Source organism: Panthera tigris, chromosome B2, assembly GCF_018350195.1.
Source record: "Panthera tigris isolate Pti1 chromosome B2, P.tigris_Pti1_mat1.1, whole genome shotgun sequence".
In the NCBI taxonomy this organism is placed as follows: Eukaryota; Metazoa; Chordata; class Mammalia; order Carnivora; family Felidae; genus Panthera; species Panthera tigris.
Window position 1 is genome coordinate 74,246,888 of NC_056664.1, and position 19,545 is coordinate 74,266,432.

Genomic DNA, 19,545 nt, shown 5'->3' on the forward strand with positions numbered 1-19,545 from the left:
CTGTTCTTTGGTCAAGGATATATGAGTAGCTACATTCCCCTGCTAGAATCCCCAAGACACTCTCAAAGTTACTGTGAATTGCATAATATGATTTCAAAGAAAAGGAAACATTTGGAAAATGTCCTTTAAGAATTTCATAGAAATCCAAGAGAAAATATTTTCTGCTACAGGATTACTGTTAACTAAAATGTATATGGTGGTCTGGGACGCCTGGGTGGCTCAGTCTGAGCATCTGACTCTTGATTTCGGCTCAGGTCATGATCCCACCCAAGGTCATGGGATCGAGCACCATGTCAGGCTCTGTACTAAGCATGGAGCCTGCTTAAGATTCTCTCTTTCTCTCTCTCTCAAATAAGATAAAATGAAATAAAATTAAATTAAAAGTAAATAAAAAACATAAATAAAAATTAAAAATAAATATGAATGTATATGGTGTTTAACAACTCACTAACGTAGATAGGACTTGGGGTGTTCTTTTTGTTGTCATTGTCTTCATTTTACAGATCGGGAAACTGAAGAAAGATTAACTGATTTCTCCAACTTACAGCTAGTAAATGGGGGAGCCAGGACTTAAATCCAGTCCTCTAAAGTATGTGCTTCTCCCAGTCTATCGCATTTGTCTCCAGGGCACGGCATGTAAACTATACTGTGAATGCTTTCATACATTCCAGAAAAGAAGAATTTATTTTTAACACTGTGAAACTAAATGCTTCTCTCTTTTTTTTTAATGTTTATTTCTGGGAGAAAGGGAGAGAACACAAGTTGGGGAGGAGCAGAGAGAGAGAGGGAGAGAAAGAATCCCAAGTTGCTCTGCACTATCAGGGCAAAGCCCGGCATGGGACTGGATCTCACAAACCATGAGATCATGACCTGAGCCGAAGTCAAGAGTTCGATGCTTAACCAGCTGAGCCACCCAGGTGCCCCCTAAATGCTTCTCTTGTTAAGCCACTCTGTTTTGTACCTCAGAACAAACACTTTGCTGGAGAAGGTTGCTGCTGCAGTGGACCAGTCCGCATTCTACAGTGCCCTCTGGGGGAGTCTTCTCACCAGTCCTGCTGTGCGTTTACCAGGAATCACATATGTTCTCGCCCATTTGAACAGAAAGCTTTCCATGGAAGATCAACTTTATATAATTGGCAGTGATATTGAGCTAATGGTAGGTCTATATGTGGTTGCTCATTTAACATACTTCTCAAGAGCCAGGCACACTATTACAGACAGACATTGAGAATCGTGCCACAAAGTTCCTATTTTCACGGAGCTTACACTTTTCATCAAGGAAACTTAAAGACAAAATTAGTCACTAATTATTCTTTTTAAAATCTTCAAAAATTTCTTTTCATGGAAAAAGAATTGTAGGTTATATGTTATCTCCAACTGTTATTCAAGCAAATAAATGGTCCTTATTACCATCTTGCTAACTGATCAGACCACTGTTAATATAGCCACATTAATTATACCCAAGCGAACCTTCTCTTCAATCATAGCTTTCATTATGGGAAAGATGGGTTTTAGATTCTGTATGGGAATTTTGCAAGAAGATCTCTAGTACCAAAGTAGATGGTGAAAAATTGTACCAAAAAAATCACATTGATTAAACTTTTTAATTTCTAGATGAAGAACAAAAGGAAACCTTTTATCTCTGTAGTGCTATCTCTGAAAACTAGCAAAGGAGTAAACAACAAACCCTCAAAGGCACTTTGAAAAGTTTTTTTAAAAATTGTGATTAACCATCCCATACTTTTCTCCCATCTGACTATGAGATTTTTATGCAGATTTTGGTTACATTTATTAAACTGTAATAAACATACACTGAAAATAACATCTTGTGTGTACAGTTGTATGAATTTTGACAAATGCCTATAGTCAGGTAATCAATACACTAATCAAGATAAAGAACATTTATATCACCCCACAAAGTTCTTCTGTGCCCCTTTGTGGTTACTTCTCTTACCCTGTGTTCCCAGACCCTTGCAAACACTGGTCTGGTTTCTGTTTCTATAGTTGTGCTTTTTCTAGAACATTACATAGATGGAATCATACAATATCAGCCATTAAGTCTGGTTTCTTTCACTTTGTATAACATTTGAGATTCATCCATGTGTTTGTATATATCAGTAGTTAGTTCCTTTACATTGCTGTGTAGTATTGTATGAATGTACCACAGTTTGTTTATTCATTCACCAGTTAACGTTTGTTTCTGGTTTGGGCAGTAATGAATAAAGCTGCTATAAACAGTTGCGTGCAGTTGTTTGTGTAGAAATATGTTTTTATTTCCTGGGAAAGTATTTAGGAATAGGATTCCTAAATGGTTCATATTGTAAAGGTATGTTAACTTTTTTAAATAACAGCTTTATTAAATAATTCACATACCGTAAAATTTATCCTTTTGAATTGTACAATTCAACTTTTTCCACAAAGTGATGCAATTATCACTTATCTAATTCTGAAAACCTTTTTATCACCTCAAAAAGAAACCCCATAGTCATTAATCTCACTACATTTTTCCCTCGCTCCTGCCACTAGTAACCATTAATCTTCCTGTTTCTATAGATTTGCCTATTCTAGATATTTCATACTAATGCACTTATACAATATAGAGCCCTTTATGAATTACCACAATGTTTTCAATATTCACCTATGTTGAAGCATGTATCAGTACTTCATTTCTTTTTATAGGTTGAATAATACTACTTTGTATGGAGAATACCACATTTTATTTAGCTGTCCATCAGCTGATGGACATTTGAGTTACTTCTTTTCTGGCTATTATAAATAATGGTCTGAACATTTATGTTCAGAACATGCTGAACACCTATGTTTTTGTGTCAGCATAGGTTTTCATTTGATTTAGTAGTGGAATTACTGGGTCATATGGTACCTGTGTTTAACTTTGAGGAACTGGCAAACTTTTCCAAAGTGACTACACCAGTTTATTTTTCCCCCAGCAATACATGAGGGTTCCCATTTGTCACATCGTTTTCAAACGTTGTTATTGTCTGTCTTTTTATATAGGACACCTTAGCAGGTGTGAAGTGTTATTTCGTTATGGTTTTGATTTGCATTTCCCTAATGTCTAATGACATTGAACATATTTTCCTGTGGTTATTGGCCATTTTTATATCTTCTTTGGAGAAGTGTCTCTTCAAATTCTTTTCCCATTATTGTGTTATTTCCTTTTTGTTGTTGAACTGTAGGAGTTCTTTATATATTCTGGATGTTAAACCCTTGTGTCTGTGATTTATAAATATATTCTCTCATTTTGTGGACTTGTCTTCTCATTTTCTTGATACTGTCCTTGGAAGCACAAAAATTTTAACTCTGATCAAGTCCAGTTAATCTGTTTTGTTTTTTGTCATTTGTGCTTTTAGTGTTAGATACAAGAAATTGTGTCTAATTTAAGATCACAAACATTTCCTCCTGTGTTTTCTTCTAGTGTATGTTTAAGTTTATAAAACACTGCCAATTTTCCAAAATGACTATACCATTTTGATGCAGATTTTTAAATGTATTGTTAACATTTCCTTTTAATGAGTTAATGGAAATTTTAAACAAGTCACTTTATTTCTTTAAAAAATAAATGTCATAATTGAAAAACTATTTGTAACATATCACAAAGGACTAACTTCATTGTTATTCAAGGAGCTACTATAAATAAATAAGCAACTATTAACAATCAAGTGGAAAAATGGATTTGAACAGATAATTTACCTAATAGAAATACAAATAAACATATGAAAAGATGCTCTATTACTTATAATAGAAATAAAAATTTACACCAGGATACCAATTGTCATACATCAGATTGGCAAAAATTAAAAAAAAAAAAAAAAAAAAAGGCGTGAGTAAACATGAAAAAACAAATTGTCACACATAGCTGGTGAGAATATAAATGTACATAACCTTAATGGGAAGCATTCTATTCATGTTGCAAATGCATATCCCCAAGACCCAGAGATTCTACTTTAAGGGATTTATCCTATAATGTACATCTGTATATTATATGTTGCAGCATTATTTAGTAAATATTTACCAACAGTACTAGTGTCTATTATTAGGAACCTATTAAAAAATTAGGATTCATCTATGAAATAGAGTATCTCTTTGACCATGAAAAAATAATGAAGCTCTTTATGTAGTGTTAAGAAAAGATCTCCAAAATATATTGTTAAAAGAGAAAAGCAAAGTTTGGGATATATGCATGTATGTTTTTATTTACTTACATTTCAGAAAATAGTCACCAATAATACTGGTTGCATTGTAGAAAAGTCGGTTGGGAGATAGATATGGGAGAGAACTTTTTGCTGTATACTCTTTTGTGTGCCTTAATTTTTTTTAAGCCCTCATAATATATTTACCTATTTATTCAAAATAATATAAATACATTTTAATTAGTGATAAACTGAGAAGCAAACTTTTATTTATTGGAAAAAATGAAACATTCCATTTGCACAGTAAATATTTCCCAATGTAACAGACAAGAGATGTTAAAGGCTCTTTTATTTCAGGTAGAAGCAGTAAGTACTTCCGTGCAGGACTCAAGTGTACTTGTACAAAGAAGCACACTGGACCTCATACTCTTCTGTTTTCCCTTCCACATGAGTCAGGTAACAACATTAATAATGATATTAACATAAGGAATTCTTTGGAAAATCCTAGAATACTCATGTAGTTATTTTTTTTAATAGAATTTAGGTTGAATTCTTTTGTTTTATAAATTTGTAAGTATAATACATAAACAAATTTTTCAAGGAATGGAATTTTTGGGAATTTGGGGGAAAAAAGGTTTATTGATTTGGATAAGAACATGGAAATTGAAATTTTAAAATTTCATACCTTTTAAAAAAGTTGTAACCTATGAAAAACAAAAGATAATCATTGCTAACTCTGAGTGAGGCAGGTCTCTGAGACCTAGGTTCACCTAGCTGTTATCTCTGTCATGATGTTACCTTTTCTTGGTTTGGCGATTTGGTGATGTATGTTAGAACTTTAGCAGTGTTGGCTGTTGGAAAGCCAAATATTCAGTCACTGTGACATTCTCTAGTACTTTTATTACAAATGAGAGCAGTTAACAAATCATGAGTGAAGTGTTTCACTGGTAGAACTTAAGTGAATCAATGTTCTCATTTTTAAAGAAATGGTCTAAATTCTTTCGAGTTCTAAACTTTGAAAAGTTATGAGCACCAATATGTGAACATTCAGAATGGTACAACAAAAGTAATAAGATATGAAGAATTTCTGCCTTGGAAAACTTTATTTCTAAAAAGTCATTAGCAGAAAAGACTATTGTTTGGGAGTTTTGTCAGAGCTGTGGTTAGTAGATAAACTGGTGGATTTTCATTATGATTTGTCATACTCAGCTTTTTCTTTATTACTTTATTCCGTTTGAAATTGAGTTGTTAATAATTGGAGAATTTTATACTTCATTGTCTATATTGCCCCTAATTGGGACACAAACTATACTCAGTTTCAATTTTTTTAAATGTTCCATCCTTAAACCAGAAGCCTTTATTCTGTCTCTGACTTTTCACAGAAACACCTGCTGGGACATCAGTGTAGTCTGAACTTACCAGTATAGGGGTGGGCATACAGCTCACAAGGTAATAATGAGTTTGATTTGAATATGCTAAAATAACGTATATGGCTCAAAAGCTTAAAATGTCTATTATCTGGATCTTTATTGAAAAAAAATGTATTGACCTTTACTCTTAAACCTTCCCCGTCTTTCTTCCCTTCCAGGCATTCAACATTTTTTACTCCTTCGGTGTACGATAGGTGACTCAATAAAATGTGAGGGATTAAGTCATGGTAGACTTAAACTGGGAAGAACTTAATTTGTAATCTCATTAGACCAGTGTTTCTCAACCTTTTGTTTAGCTGAGTTTCCTTCAGTACTTTCTTACTGTACCTCTGTATCCCTCCCAGCCAAGAAGATTTTCTCAAGCCTTGCCTTCTATAATTTGTATTATAAAAACAATAGCTATGTTTAAAGTTTTTTTTAAGGATGTACCCTACCCAGAGCCAATATTTTCCACCTATTACCATACCATGTTTTTAGATTACCTGAGAGTATGGGTGAAGTTGTCATCTTTGTTCTCCATTTTCCTCTTTCCATATCTTGCATATAATTTTAAGCAAATACTGATTGTAATTGTAACTTAACAGAGCCTTTATTACCTTGTCCCCTAAGTGATTACTATTAAGAGCTTCAGCAGTTGACAGGTTATTAGACTCTTTTTACTTATTTCATGGAAAGTTGACCCTAATCTCTAACATTTGTACCTTTAAGTGAGAATTGTTTTCCATATTAGAAATATGTGGTGATGTCAACAGTAAGCAAGAAGTGACTTCCGGGGCACTTCGGTGGCTCAGTTTGTTGAGTGTCCACCTCTTGGTTTGAGCTCCAGTCATGATCTCACCGTTCCTGAGATCGAGCCCCATATTGAGCTCTGTGCTGTCAGTGCAGAGCCCGCTTGGGATTCTCTCTCTTTCTCTCTCTCTCTCCCTCCCTCCCTCCCTCCCTCCCTCTATCTCTCTCTCTCTTTCTCTCTTTTTTTCCCTCTTTCTCCCTCTGTCTCTGTCTCCCTGCCTCCAGCCCCGCACATATGCACGCTTTCTTTCTTTCAAATAAATAAATTTAAAAAAAAAGAAGAAGAAGTAGTAGTGACTTCTTTCTTAAGAATAGTTTTTTTTTTTTCGGGGCGCCTGGGTGGCTTGGTCGGTTAAGTGTCCGACTTCGGCTCAGGTCATGATCTCATGGTCCGTGAGTTCGAGCCCCACGTCGGGCTTTGTGCTGAGAGCTCGGACTCTGGAGCGTGTTTCAGATTCTGTGTCTCCCTCTTTCTCTGCCCCTCCCCTGTTCATGCTCTGTCTCTCTCTGTCTCAAAAATAAATAAACGTTAAAAAAAATTTTAAAAAAAATATTTTTTTTTCTCAAAATAAGATTGGGAGACATTAGTACTTTTCAAGATTTTGTGGCAGTATCTGTAATCTTCATATCTGATGTTAGATCAGCAGTTCTCAAATGCTTTGGTTTTAGGACCCTGTTATACTCTCTAAAAATATTGAGGATCCTAAAAAAAAAAAAATCTTTTGTTTATGGAGGTTAGATTTATCTATATCATACTAGAAATTAAAACTGACAGATTTTTAAATATTTACTAATTTACTTAAAGCTAACAGTAACAGAGTTATCATGTTAGTATAGATAACATTTTATGAAAGTAACTCTTCCAACACATTGAAATAATTAGTGAATAGAGTAGAAATTTTCCACAGATTTCTTTAATGTATGCTCTAGTATGGAACAAAATGTTCATATCTGCTTTTGTATCCAATTTGTTGTGATTTTTTTCTTTCATTTGAAGTATATGAAAAAAAATCTGATCTCACACTGATATGTAATTGGAATAGGGAGGAGTGTTTCAGCAGTCTTTTTGTTGTTGTTGTTAAAACAGCATATTCTTCTTTGATACTACACCATAACTCAATAAGTAGTGGTTTTTTAAAATGTTTATATATTTTGAGAGAGACAGAGAGCGCGTACACATGAGTGGGAGAGGTAGAGAAAATCTCAAGCAGGCTCTGTGCTGTCAGCGTGGGGCCCAACGTGGGACTTGAACCCATGAAACCATGAGAGATCATGACCTGAGCTGAAATCAAGTTTCAGATGCTTAATCAACAGAGCCACCCAGGCACCTTTCAATAAGCTGCAGTTTGTAAAAAATTAGTTGCACTATGGAATCTGAAACCATATCAATAAACTTTTCATGTTCTGTTTCATGAAAACCTGCTGGTCTTTCTTACCCTTGAATGGATGTTTTACCCAAATATGCTTTTGTAACATCATGGTTGGTTATTTGGAAAATGTTAGTTGCCGAATTATGCAGATCTTTCAAAGGTTAACACAGTAACAACTATCACATTTCTTACTGTCCCCACTGATCTCATCAGTAAATTTTTTTAGGTATTGGGAAGCTTTCAAGCCAATTTAATTCAGTACATACAGTTTCAAGCCAAATAACAAATTTTATCGGGGTGTCTGGTGGGATCAGTCAGTAGAGCATGTGAGTCTTGACCTCAGTGGTGGGGCGGGGGGCCGGGGGGAGGCAGGAATGAAGTTTGAGCACCAAGTTGTGTGTAGAGACTACTAAAAAATAAAATCTTTATTTTTTAATAATAAAAGGGTGGCTGAGTCAGTTAAGCATCCACCTCTTGATTTCAGCTCAGGTCATGATTTCATGGTCGTGAAATCAAGCCCTATGTTGGGTTCTGTGCTGGGAGTGGAGCCTGCTTAAGATTCTCTCTCTCCCCTGCTCCTCCCCTGCTCCTCCCCTGCTCCTGTCCTCTCTTTCTAAAAAAATAAAACAAAAAATCTTAAAACAAAAATTCAGATTTTCTCGTAGAAGCTCTAAATTTATTATTTGTAATGATGAATATGAATTGTTTTTGTTGCAGTGACACTTTATTTTTGAGAAAATATGTGCCAAGTGTTCAAGCCTGATAATCATAGTTTGTATCAATCACTCTTTCAGGCAAAAGTGGTATTTGATGAAAAAAAAAGCCGATAGTACAGCTCACAATGCAAACAGTCACACAAGTGTTTTTCCTTAAGACATCCATCATTTTTTTTTTTTTTTTTGAGAGAGAGAGTGTGAGTGGGGGAGGGCAGAGAGGGAGACACAAAATCTGAAGCAGGCTCCAGGCACCGAGCTGTCAGCACAGAGCCTGACAAGGGGCTCAAACTCAGGGACCACGAGATCATGACCTGGGCCGAAGTCGGATGCTCAACCGACTGAGCCACCCATGTGCCCCTAGTCATCCATCATATATACTTCAGTATATGTCAGAAGTGTTTTGTGTATACTCCCCATTTCATTACACAGGATATTAAAAGACGTGTGTTCAGGGACTAATATTTAATAAAACAAACTTGTTTCATCAACAACGTTCTTGAGTGAAACTGGCTTTTCTTTTTCTTTGTTTTTAATTTTACTAGAAGTATATGGCAGTAAAAAATACCATGACCACAAGTACAGTAGATGCCACTGCTGTACTGCTTCTTTTCATGCTAAGATGCTGGCAGTTTTACTCAGCATTGCATAATCAGAGCAAATGCCACACATCAAAAAAGGCAGATAACATTTTGGAATTGTCATGAATATAGTTTTTACCTCGTGGACCCCCTGAAAGAGTCTTAGAGATCCTCAGGAGTTCAGGGGCCACACTTTGCGAATTGTTTAGATTAATAAAGACCTCTGTGTTCAGATGAATGACCATAATTTTTTGGCTATTGATGATCTGTGTTCTGTAACATCTCAGTTATTTCTCAAAGATTCCTTTAAAACATGTAAGCTGCTTAATACTGTCAAGCATGGCGTAGTAAAAAGTTGAGAAGTCTATGATAAAGAAGTCAGTTCTCAAAAATAAAGTTAATTTTTTTGTAAAGTCCATTCTCTATCTAGGTGAGGCAATAACCAGACATTTGAATTTGGCTAAGTACTTAGGCCCTTTTTATTCTAGAGTGATTGTTAGACTAATTGATTTCCACGTTACCTTCTAATGCTCAGGGTCCAAGATTCTCTTTTAAAGTGATTATCTAGAAATAGTCTTAAAATTAATAGCAATTTAACTAGCTGCCTTCCTGTTATCTTTTAACTTCACCTCTTTTAGTGAAAACCAGATCTTCTTTAGTATATTTTTTAAATATCTAATTAAGGCTATTAGGAAGGATGCAAAGAAAAATTATTTTCTCTTTAGAAGATCTTGAGTAACATGAAAAAAAAAGATTTGTTAAAGCTGGATATGGGCACAAAAAGCATTCATTATATTTTTTATATTTTTCTGTATGTTTGAAATACTACAAGATAAAAATTTTTAAGAGATCAGGAAATGAAAGGCTTGAAATTGATGAAGATCATGAACATCTAAAGTAATTACCACCAGTTGACACAGCTATGAATGTAAAAGACTAAAGACATGATTTTCTTGAGTTGGTTCCATCTTACTCCATTTTTTGTTTTGTGTCAGAGCTTGCTAATTCTGGATAGGATAACGAATTTTAAAATGGAGATTAAAATAATTGAGGTATAGTTTCACGTATGCAACTAAATAGCTGCGTTACCTTTTCTTATTGTTCCCTAATCTGTAAAATGGCAATAACCATTCCTGTGTTTGAAGAGTCAGATGAGTCTTCTATGAAACTACCTCATAAGCCCTAAAGCTCTGAGCGTATTGCAAGGTGGTATGTTTTTTAAAGAGGAAAAAAAAGAATGTGTTTTTGTATGTGATGAAATACAACTACATCTTTAACTTTTTCAGGCCACTCGACCAGATATGATCAGGATCTTGTCAGCAGCTCTTCATGTAGTACTGAGGAGGGATATGTCCCTGAACCGAAGACTTTATGCATGGCTTCTTGGTAGGTGTTTGATGTGTATGGTCTTAGCTTGGGAAAGATACAGGGAAATTTGCCATACATAAGTATTATCAAGTTTCATGTGTGTCCTAAATGAAGAAATTAATAGTTTGCTTAAATAGACAATAAAAATGTAAATAGGATTAATTGTGTATTATATGAAGAAATTTCAAAATCTTCTTAACATTAGAGGCTATTTTAACCCATTCCTGTTTCCTTTGACAAGATTTTTTTCCTCCTATAAATTGAGGCTGTTATACTGTGAGTATGTAGACAAAAAAGGATAAATAATCAAAATAATAACATAATTTCCAAAACTTTGAAGTCATCAAAGGAATCAGAACTATTACTGCTGACCCACACATGGTACCTTACCAGTCTCGCACTCAAGCAGTAAGTTCTTTGTTTTTCCATACTTTGAGTGTTTGGCCCATCCACAACTCCTTACTGCTTAGAGTGAAAAGATAAAATATAACTTATCTGGGATTTTCTGAATCTTCAGTTATTTCACTATTTGTTAGATTGAAAAGAAAAATATTGGATAATGCTGGAAGAATACTATGATACTCGCTTATGTATTGAATTGGTTTCCCTTTATTAAATTATCTAAAATGATCTCTCTTGCTGACATTGATTGGCCTACTAATTGGTAAGTGTTTGGTGTTGTTTTTGAGATATTTGGTGTTTTGGTAATTAATGAACAACAGTTTTGAGAATTCCAGTATAATTTATTTTGCCATTTGTTTCCATGGAGGTTTTGATAACAACGGTGCTATCATAGGACCCAGAAGCACAAGACACAGTAATCCTGAAGAACATGCTACTTACTATTTCACTACCTTTTCAAAAGAATTGTTGGTCCAGGTAATGAATGCTTTCATTTTATTTTTTGGTTACTCCCTGATCACTAGAGTTAACAAGTGTAAGACAAGGTCCTGCCTTAATTGAATTAATTCATCACTGACGGGTGGAGACAAGACTCACAAACTTCCTAAGAATGATTATAACAAGCAAATGATTACAATACAATGAGTAAGTAATCTTAAGATAGACTCATTTCTGTGTCAGTCCAGAGATTGCTTAATTTGATCTCATAACTTTATTAATACATAGTTACAGCTTCTTACCTGTCTGCCCTGTGAATTGGAGCTCTTCCAAAAATGGGCTAGGACCTCTGTTATATCCTCTGAAGCCTTGGGAAAATTTGGGTTGCATGAGGAATCTAAATGTGGTAAAACTGCTATTGTAATGGAAAAGTTAAAATGAGCCATACTTTTATATTATTTTTACTTTATATTCAAGATAAAGAGATTTGTTGGTATCCGAAGCATTTTTAAATGAGTGAAGTTATAAGAATATAGTTTTGAACTACCAATGGGAAGACAATTGTATAATAGCAGATGTTGTCATGATACTGTGCCATAGTTTGGAGCATCGATGATGATGTTAAATAGAAACACTTTTTTCTTTTAGGTAAAAATTCAAATAACCATGAATTTATTTTTCTAGATTTTCTTTAACTTTTCCACTTTTTTTCTAGAGCAAATGTAAGCACTCTTTTTTTCTCTCAAGATGGATGAATAAAACCTTTTTTTCCCCCTTAGCAGAGGAAAAAAGCTAACTTCAGTGAAAGAGTTTCAGAAAAGCAATAGATGTAAATCTCCATTACATATGGTCGTATTTAAATTTTTTTCTTAAGAAAAGTGTCTTTGAATCTGTTTATTTAAATGAGTAATGTACTTTTTCTTTTTTAAAGGCAATGGTGGGCATCTTACAAGTGAATGGATTTGGAGAAGAGAGCACTTTAATGCAGGATCTAAAACCTTTTCGTATTTTAATCAGTTTACTTGACAAACCTGAGCTAGGTAATGTATACTGTCATAGGACTTAAGATCACATGTGATTGTTTTGTACTGTCTCATAATAAAAATAAGATAAAAGTCATTATGTAGAAAAATTGCTATATTTTGAGGTGGACTTTAAATACAGGTTCTCAACAATTTCTTACCTAAAATTTACTCCAGAACATTAAGAAGATACGTATGTATACATCCAACACATATGTTCTCATATTTACCCTATACTATATATGTAGTGGATAAGTCATTTTAAAGATAATGTCTGAGCTCTTCCTAATCCTGATTAAGTTACTGAAACATTTGTGATCTCTCATGACTGTCCTAGTTCACAAAACTCAAGGACTTGAGCAAAAATATTTGGGTTCTATCCCTCAGCTTGATTCCCTACATCCCCTTTGTTTTGTGTGTTTTCCCTTTCTTCATTGTGTATTTCTTTTATAGTAGATTTATTGGGAAGTTAGTTATGGCACCTGAGGCAGAAATTAAGAAAAACCAAAAGTAAGGGTGCCTGGGTTGCTCAGTTGGTTAAGTGTCCAACTTCAGCTCAGGTCATGATCTCACAGCTTGTGAATTAGAGCCCTATGTCAGGCTTTGTGCTGACAGCTCAGAGCCTGGAACCTACTTCAGATTCTGTCTTCATCTTTCTGCCCCTCCTCTGCTCACTCTCTGTCTCTGTCTCCATCTCTCCTTCTCAGATATAAAAAATAAAACGAAACAAAAAGAAACCCAAAAGTAGCAAATATATATGTCTTCTCACCAACTCTTAAAATAAAAATGAAAAATTTTAAATATAAAAATAACTTGAGCTGTATCAATGGCTTTCAGAATGTGTTTTAGCTATTGTATAATAATAAATAAAGCTCTTCAAAATTTTTTTAAAGAGATGAGTATCTATTGTAGCAATACTTTGTACAAAAACTTTGTGGGTTTTTGTATCATTTAAAAAAACAATAGTAGTAATATAGATAGTATTTCTTGAATCCTCATTATATTCTGGGAACTACGCTACCCACCTTGTAAATATTTTTTCCTAACCCTTGTAACAGCCCTGTAAGTCTGGTATTATTATCCTCATTCTAGATGAGGACACTAAAACTCAAAGACATTAAATAACTTTCCAAGGTTATTGCTGTTAACTGTCAAACACACTTCCTTTGTTCTGTAATTTTTATTATGTCAACCTATAGTTAAATAACCATTTATTCGGATCAAAATGTGAAGCTCAGTTTAGCATCCAGAAAAATATTTTTCAAATACTTGTTTTAAAGTATCGTTTGATCAGGCTAATTTGTAAATAATCATGATTTGTCAGTGCTCATTAATTATTGTCTTTAATATGTATATTAATTTTAGGACCTGTAATTCTGGAAGATGTCCTAATTGAAGTATTTAGAACATTATATTCGCAATGCAAAGCAGAATTGGATCTTCAAATGGAACCACCCTTCAGCAAGGATCATGCTCAGTTAAGCAGGTGGATTACCAAAAAATTAAGCATGATATGAAGATGTCCTCATTCATCATATGACATTTGTGTTCTGAATGATAAATTTGATTTAAAATATTACCATATTTTGGTAATATGAACTCTCATTACTAACTGCACTGATTTTTTAGGCATTTACAGCCTGACTATATAGTAGAACCAGCACCAGGGTTGGTTCTAACCAGTTAATGTGAAGATACAGATTTCAGGGAATTTATTCACACTGTTCAAACTCACGAGAGATTAATTGCCACATGTCAGTTAATAATGGAAGTTGTACCTTCTTGCGAACTAGGCCTGGTGGTTTGCGTGCGGTTGTGCCTCTTGGTTACTCGACACTCTCAGGAGACCAAATCATAATTCAGAAAAAGACTTAAATGTAGAGTTAAATGAATCAAAGGGCACCAAGTGCTCCTTAAACAATTTCTTTTCAAGTTATCATTATTTCTTCTTTCAGTTTTATATATATCTTTTTTTTTTTTTTTTTTAATGCCTGGGACAAGTCCTGTAATATTAGTATATCCTCTTCTCTAAGTCAGTGGTAGATTCATTCATGTCAACAAGGTCTTACTTTTTCATTTCTTGTCTACTTTTAGCAGCTTACGTGTTTTCCAGTCTCATCTAACATGACAAAGTCACAAGACTACAGTTTCTTTTACATAATCTGAATTCCATTTGTCTCTCCTTGGTGAAGCTTTGGATATAACGTGGGCTTTCCTAAAACACAGTTTTGTATATTTTAATGCAGTTAAAATTTTAACATTTTAACACAGTTTTTGATTTCTATTAAGTATCCGTGAATCTTTATTTGAGAAGTTAATATTGACTATCCTGGTACTCGATTTCATTCTGTACTCTGCCTGATAATTTATATTGCCCCATTGAATATTCAGTTAGTCATTTGTGCTATGACATGCTAGCTGTATTGATAGTACCACAATATATATAAAAACAACTGTTTTCATTATTAGGAGGGGTGGCAGGAGATAGTAGGTAGGTGGGTTGTTAATAGGCCAGAGGGCTCCCACTAGAAATAAGGTATTATTCCTGATGGAGTTTCAGTAATAATGGCAATTTACAGTATTATTTTGTTGTTTTTCAGCTAAGAACAATAATTTGATTGAAACTCACCAGAATAAACTTAACCTTTCTTAAGCAAATTCTGAATAGCACAGGAAAGCAGACAAAATTCTTTCAAAATCAAGGCTGTCAAAATCAAATCACTACTTGGTTTACATGTGCTGGGGAAACAAAAGAATGTAATGCCAGGTTAACAGGCATTCAAAATTCAAAAATAACTTGGTGTTCTTTTGCTGAAGCAGAGCTATTTTTTTCTCATGGAAGGCTGATTTCTAATCATGATCATACATTTGAGTTATGATAACCTGAATTTGGAAAATACACATAAAGTCATAGAGTGGCAGTAGATAAAAATGATTTGTTGCAGTTTTCTCGCTAGCAAGTGTTCTAGCAACTACCTAGGAATATGTAGGTAACATTTGCACTCAAATATAATTTTGAAAAAATAAATGTTAACAATTCTTAGTTTTGGTTTGTTTCTTTTTCCTTTTTAGTAAATTAAGGGAAAATAAGAAAACAGCAGAGCTGATTAAAACTGCCAACCTTCTCTTTAATTCCTTTGAGCCTTATTATATGTGGGATTACGTTGCACGTTGGTTTGAAGAATGTTGTAGGTATGTAAAACTGTTTCATTCATTTTATTTTAATAGCATCCAAAGCCAAACTTTTTTTTTAACTTCCTGAGTCTAATGAAAAGAATATTCTTTTATATATTTTACTACTTTTGACAACTATTAATTATTTAGTAGCCATAATCTGACTATGTCCTATCACTCTAGAATATAGAATCCCTGATCATATAAGCTTAGAATTGAAAAGGAGTTTAGAAAACGAGTTATTTAGTCACCAGCATAGATGAAAGATTTTCCCTCTTCAATCTATAGTAATCCAATTTTTCTTTGTTGTAGAGAAAATACCAAATTTGTGGCTTCTGATTCAGCACACTTCACCAAAATGGTTCCCACTTTTAATAACAAAAACTTCCTTTGTCATTCTTGTGTTTTTTTAAAATCATAGAACCAGCCCATATTGTCACTGGTGAGTGATAAAAACCCTCTACCTCTTACGACATAAAGATTGAAAACCCTAAAATACTGGTGAACCTGAGTAGAATCTCTGTATTCTACACCAGATCCTCTCAGAACCGGATAAACCCCTCAAGCCTTGGGAGCATATAGTCAGAAAGTAAGCAGGGCGCCTGGGTGGCTCAGTTGGTTGAGCGTCTAACTTCAACTCAGGTCATGATCTCGCAGTTCATGAGTTCGAACCCTGCATCGGCTTCTGTGCTGACAGCTGAGAGCCTGGAGCCTGCTTTGGATTCTGTGTCTTCCTCTCTCTCTGCCCCTCCCTGGCTCACACTCTGTTTTTTCTCTGTCTCTCAAAAATAAATAAAGGTTTAAAAAAAATTTAACAGAATGGGAGAAGATATTTGAAAATGACGTATCAGATAAAGGGTTAGTATCCAAAATCAATAAAGAACTTACCAGACTCAATACCCAAAAAACAAATAATCCACTGAAGAAATAGGCAAAAGACATGAATAGACACTTCTCCAAGGACATGTGAAAAATGAAAAAATTCTCAACATCACTCAACATTACTCATCATCAGGGAAATACAAATCAAAACCACCATGAGATATCACCTTACACCTGTCAGAATGGCTAATTCTAACTCAGGCAACAGATGTTGGCGAGGATGCGGAGAAAGAGGATCTCTTTTGCATTGTTGGTGGGAATGCAAGCTGGTGCAGCCACTCTGGAAAACAGTATGGAGGTTCCTCAAAAAACTAAAAACAGAACTACCCTACTACCTGGCAATTGCACTACTAGGCATTTATCCACAGGTACAGGTGTGCTGTTTCGAAGGGACACATGCACCCCAATGTTTACAGCAGCACTATCAACAATAGCCAAAGTATGGAAAGAGCCCAAATGTCCATCGATGGATGAATGGATAAAGAAGATGTGGTATATATATACAATGGAGTATTCCTCAGCAATCAAAAAGAATGAAATCTTGTCATTTGCAACGACATGGATGGAACTGGAGGGTATTATGCTAAGTGAAATTAGTCAGTCAGAGAAAAACAAAAATCCTATGACTTCACTCATATGAGGACTTTAAGAGACAAAACAGATGAAAATAAGGGAAGGGAAACAAAAATAATACAAAAACAGAAGGGGACAAAACAGAAAAGACTCATAAATATGGAGAACAAACTGAGGGTTACTAGAGGGGTTGTGGGAGGGGGGATAGGCTAAATGGGTAAGGGGCATTAAGGAATCTACTCCTGAAATCATTGTTTCACTATATGCTAACTAATTTGGATGTAAATTTTAAAAAATATAAAAAGAATTAAAAATTTTTTAAAAAGTAAGGATATATGATCTCAGATTTAGAAGTCTTAAAAATATAAAACATTAATCCCTTTAATGATTTAGAAAATTGTTTGCTTACTTATTCAATAGATAATGAGCACCTAGGTATATAGACAGTCCCTGTCTTCAAAGACCTTATAGCGGGAACAAGTAAAACACGGACATATTATTTCTAGTATTAAAGTTACAGATACCTTCATAGATTACAATATGGTAGGGTGTTGAGGAATTACGAACGTGTTTTTGCTACATAGCCCTGACCTGAGTTTCCACCTTCATTCACACTCATCCACTCTTCTTTACCCATCTGTACTATTCCCTGAACACATATTGACTAAGCCTTTACTCATGCTGCTGAGCCTTCACTTGTGCTATTTCTTTGAAAATATTCTTCCCCCTAGCCCATCTGGGAGGTCCTATAGAGAGGTGACCCCACCTTTCTGAAGCCTTCCATGACTCCTTCAAATCTCTCATCAGAATCAGTTTATCCTACACTGTTACACTTATTTGTCTGTATGCTTATATTTCTTGCTGGTTAGGGACTCTGTCATATTCTTTGTCTTTAGAGTGTAGGGCAACGTATGATCGTATAGAACTAATATTTAAACTGAATGTTAGAGGAATGATCTTTACAACTTAGATCAGAAGAGGCTTCCTAGAGGAGGTAACATTTGATCTCAAACCTTGAAGGATACATGCATTCTGGATTTGGGAGACTGGGGTTGAGGGAGGACGGCACATCAGGAGTAAAAGTTGGTATAAAAAGAGACCCTGAGGTTATAAATCAAATCACAAATAATCCACTTTAACTAGGAGATATTATGTGTAGAGGGAGCAGTGGGAAATAAGTCCAAAAATGATCCACCCAGAACACTTGGAAGTGCAGGATGGGAGTTCCAGGGAGAGTGTAAGCCTAGGAATCTTGCTTTGGAAAATTTTCACTTAGAGGTACAGTAGTGTCCTGTGGGAAAGGAATGTTCACAGGAACATCACTGTGTGTATGCCCCAGTGTTGACTCTCATTAAAAAAGTAAGTGAGGTATGTATGATATGAATATTCATATCACCTAATAGTATACTTGATAAAGTGAATTTTGTCCTTTTAGGAGGACACTGCATGCCAGACTTCAGATTGGGCCTGGAGATAGTAGTGAGTCATCTGAGTTACAGCTGACCAATTTCTGCTTACTGGTGGATTTTTTGTTGGATATAGTTTCTTTGGTAAGACGACCTTGGTAAAAAAAAAAAAAAAGTATTGAGGAATGTAATAACATAGTTCAAATATTTTCATGTTGGAGACTTCATCCTTAAATAAATTTCATCTTTAAAGTTAAATTGATTACTTTTCCTTTTGGCATAGCTTTTTTTTTTCCTTAAACTTTTCCAAATGTTTTTCCTCAGACATATATAATACATATATAAGCTTTATGTGATATGTGGAGTATACTTCATAATTGCTTGTAATTGTAGTCTTAAATGTTTAGTGTATAGTGGTCTAATACTGCATTTGTGCTCACTGAAGACTGTTGGAAACCTTTTCTCCTTTTCTCTCCTCAAATCTTTGCTTTCTCATTTTGAAGCCTACTAGAAGTATGAGGGTGTTGTGTCAGGTATGACATTCAGCCTATTTTGTCTTTAACTGATTGCATTCACATTTTTTATATTATTATTTTGGTAAATTAGATAAAACTGGGATTATTTTATAGTATATACCTTGAGGTACATAAATTGAGAATTTGGGAATAGAAATTTTGTAAATCAGTAATAAAATGACCATACCATATTAATTAAGTGCATGATACCTGTATAATATTACAGATGAGTAAAATTATTTGTGTTGTATAGATTAAAAATAAATAAGGTTATACATTATATAAATTTTTGTCATTTTGCTTTCATCTTCAGGAGACTTATATTGAAATCCAGACTGAACACTTGCCCCAGTTGCTCCTCAGGATGATTTCTGCCCTGACAAGCCATCTCCAGACATTACACTTGTCTGAACTCACAGATTCACTCAGGCTCTGCTCAAAGATCCTTAGCAAGGTGCAACCTCCACTCTTGTCTGCCAGCACTGGAGGTGTGTTGCAGTTTTCAAGTGGGCAGAACAACTCAGTCAAAGAATGGGAAGACAAAAAGGTAATGTTTGCTATTATTTTTGTTACTAGACCAATTACATTTCTTCAGAGCAGAATAGTTTATACATACTCATTTAAATATTAGCGAATGATGGGGCGCCAGGGTGGCTCAGTCTGTTAAGCGCCCAACGCTTGGTTTCGGCTCAGGTCATGATCACATCGTTCGTGACTTTGAGCCCTACATC

At 34.6% G+C, this 19,545-nt stretch overlaps 1 protein-coding gene across 7 annotated transcripts in view; it reads left to right on the top strand.

The window, feature by feature from the left end:
- Positions 1–19,545, top strand: part of DOP1A (DOP1 leucine zipper like protein A) — a 113,107-nt gene that overhangs the window by 45,451 nt on the left and 48,111 nt on the right. For all 7 annotated transcript variants that reach the window (XM_042986720.1, XM_042986723.1, XM_042986721.1 and 4 more), the window contains 9 exons: positions 967–1,156; positions 4,509–4,607; positions 10,321–10,420; positions 11,172–11,281; positions 12,174–12,282; positions 13,630–13,750; positions 15,337–15,456; positions 18,329–18,443; positions 19,128–19,361. In XM_042986720.1, coding sequence (XP_042842654.1) covers positions 967–1,156; positions 4,509–4,607; positions 10,321–10,420; positions 11,172–11,281; positions 12,174–12,282; positions 13,630–13,750; positions 15,337–15,456; positions 18,329–18,443; positions 19,128–19,361 — 1,198 coding nt within the window. The remainder of the gene's footprint in view (positions 1–966; positions 1,157–4,508; positions 4,608–10,320; positions 10,421–11,171; positions 11,282–12,173; positions 12,283–13,629; positions 13,751–15,336; positions 15,457–18,328; positions 18,444–19,127; positions 19,362–19,545) is intronic.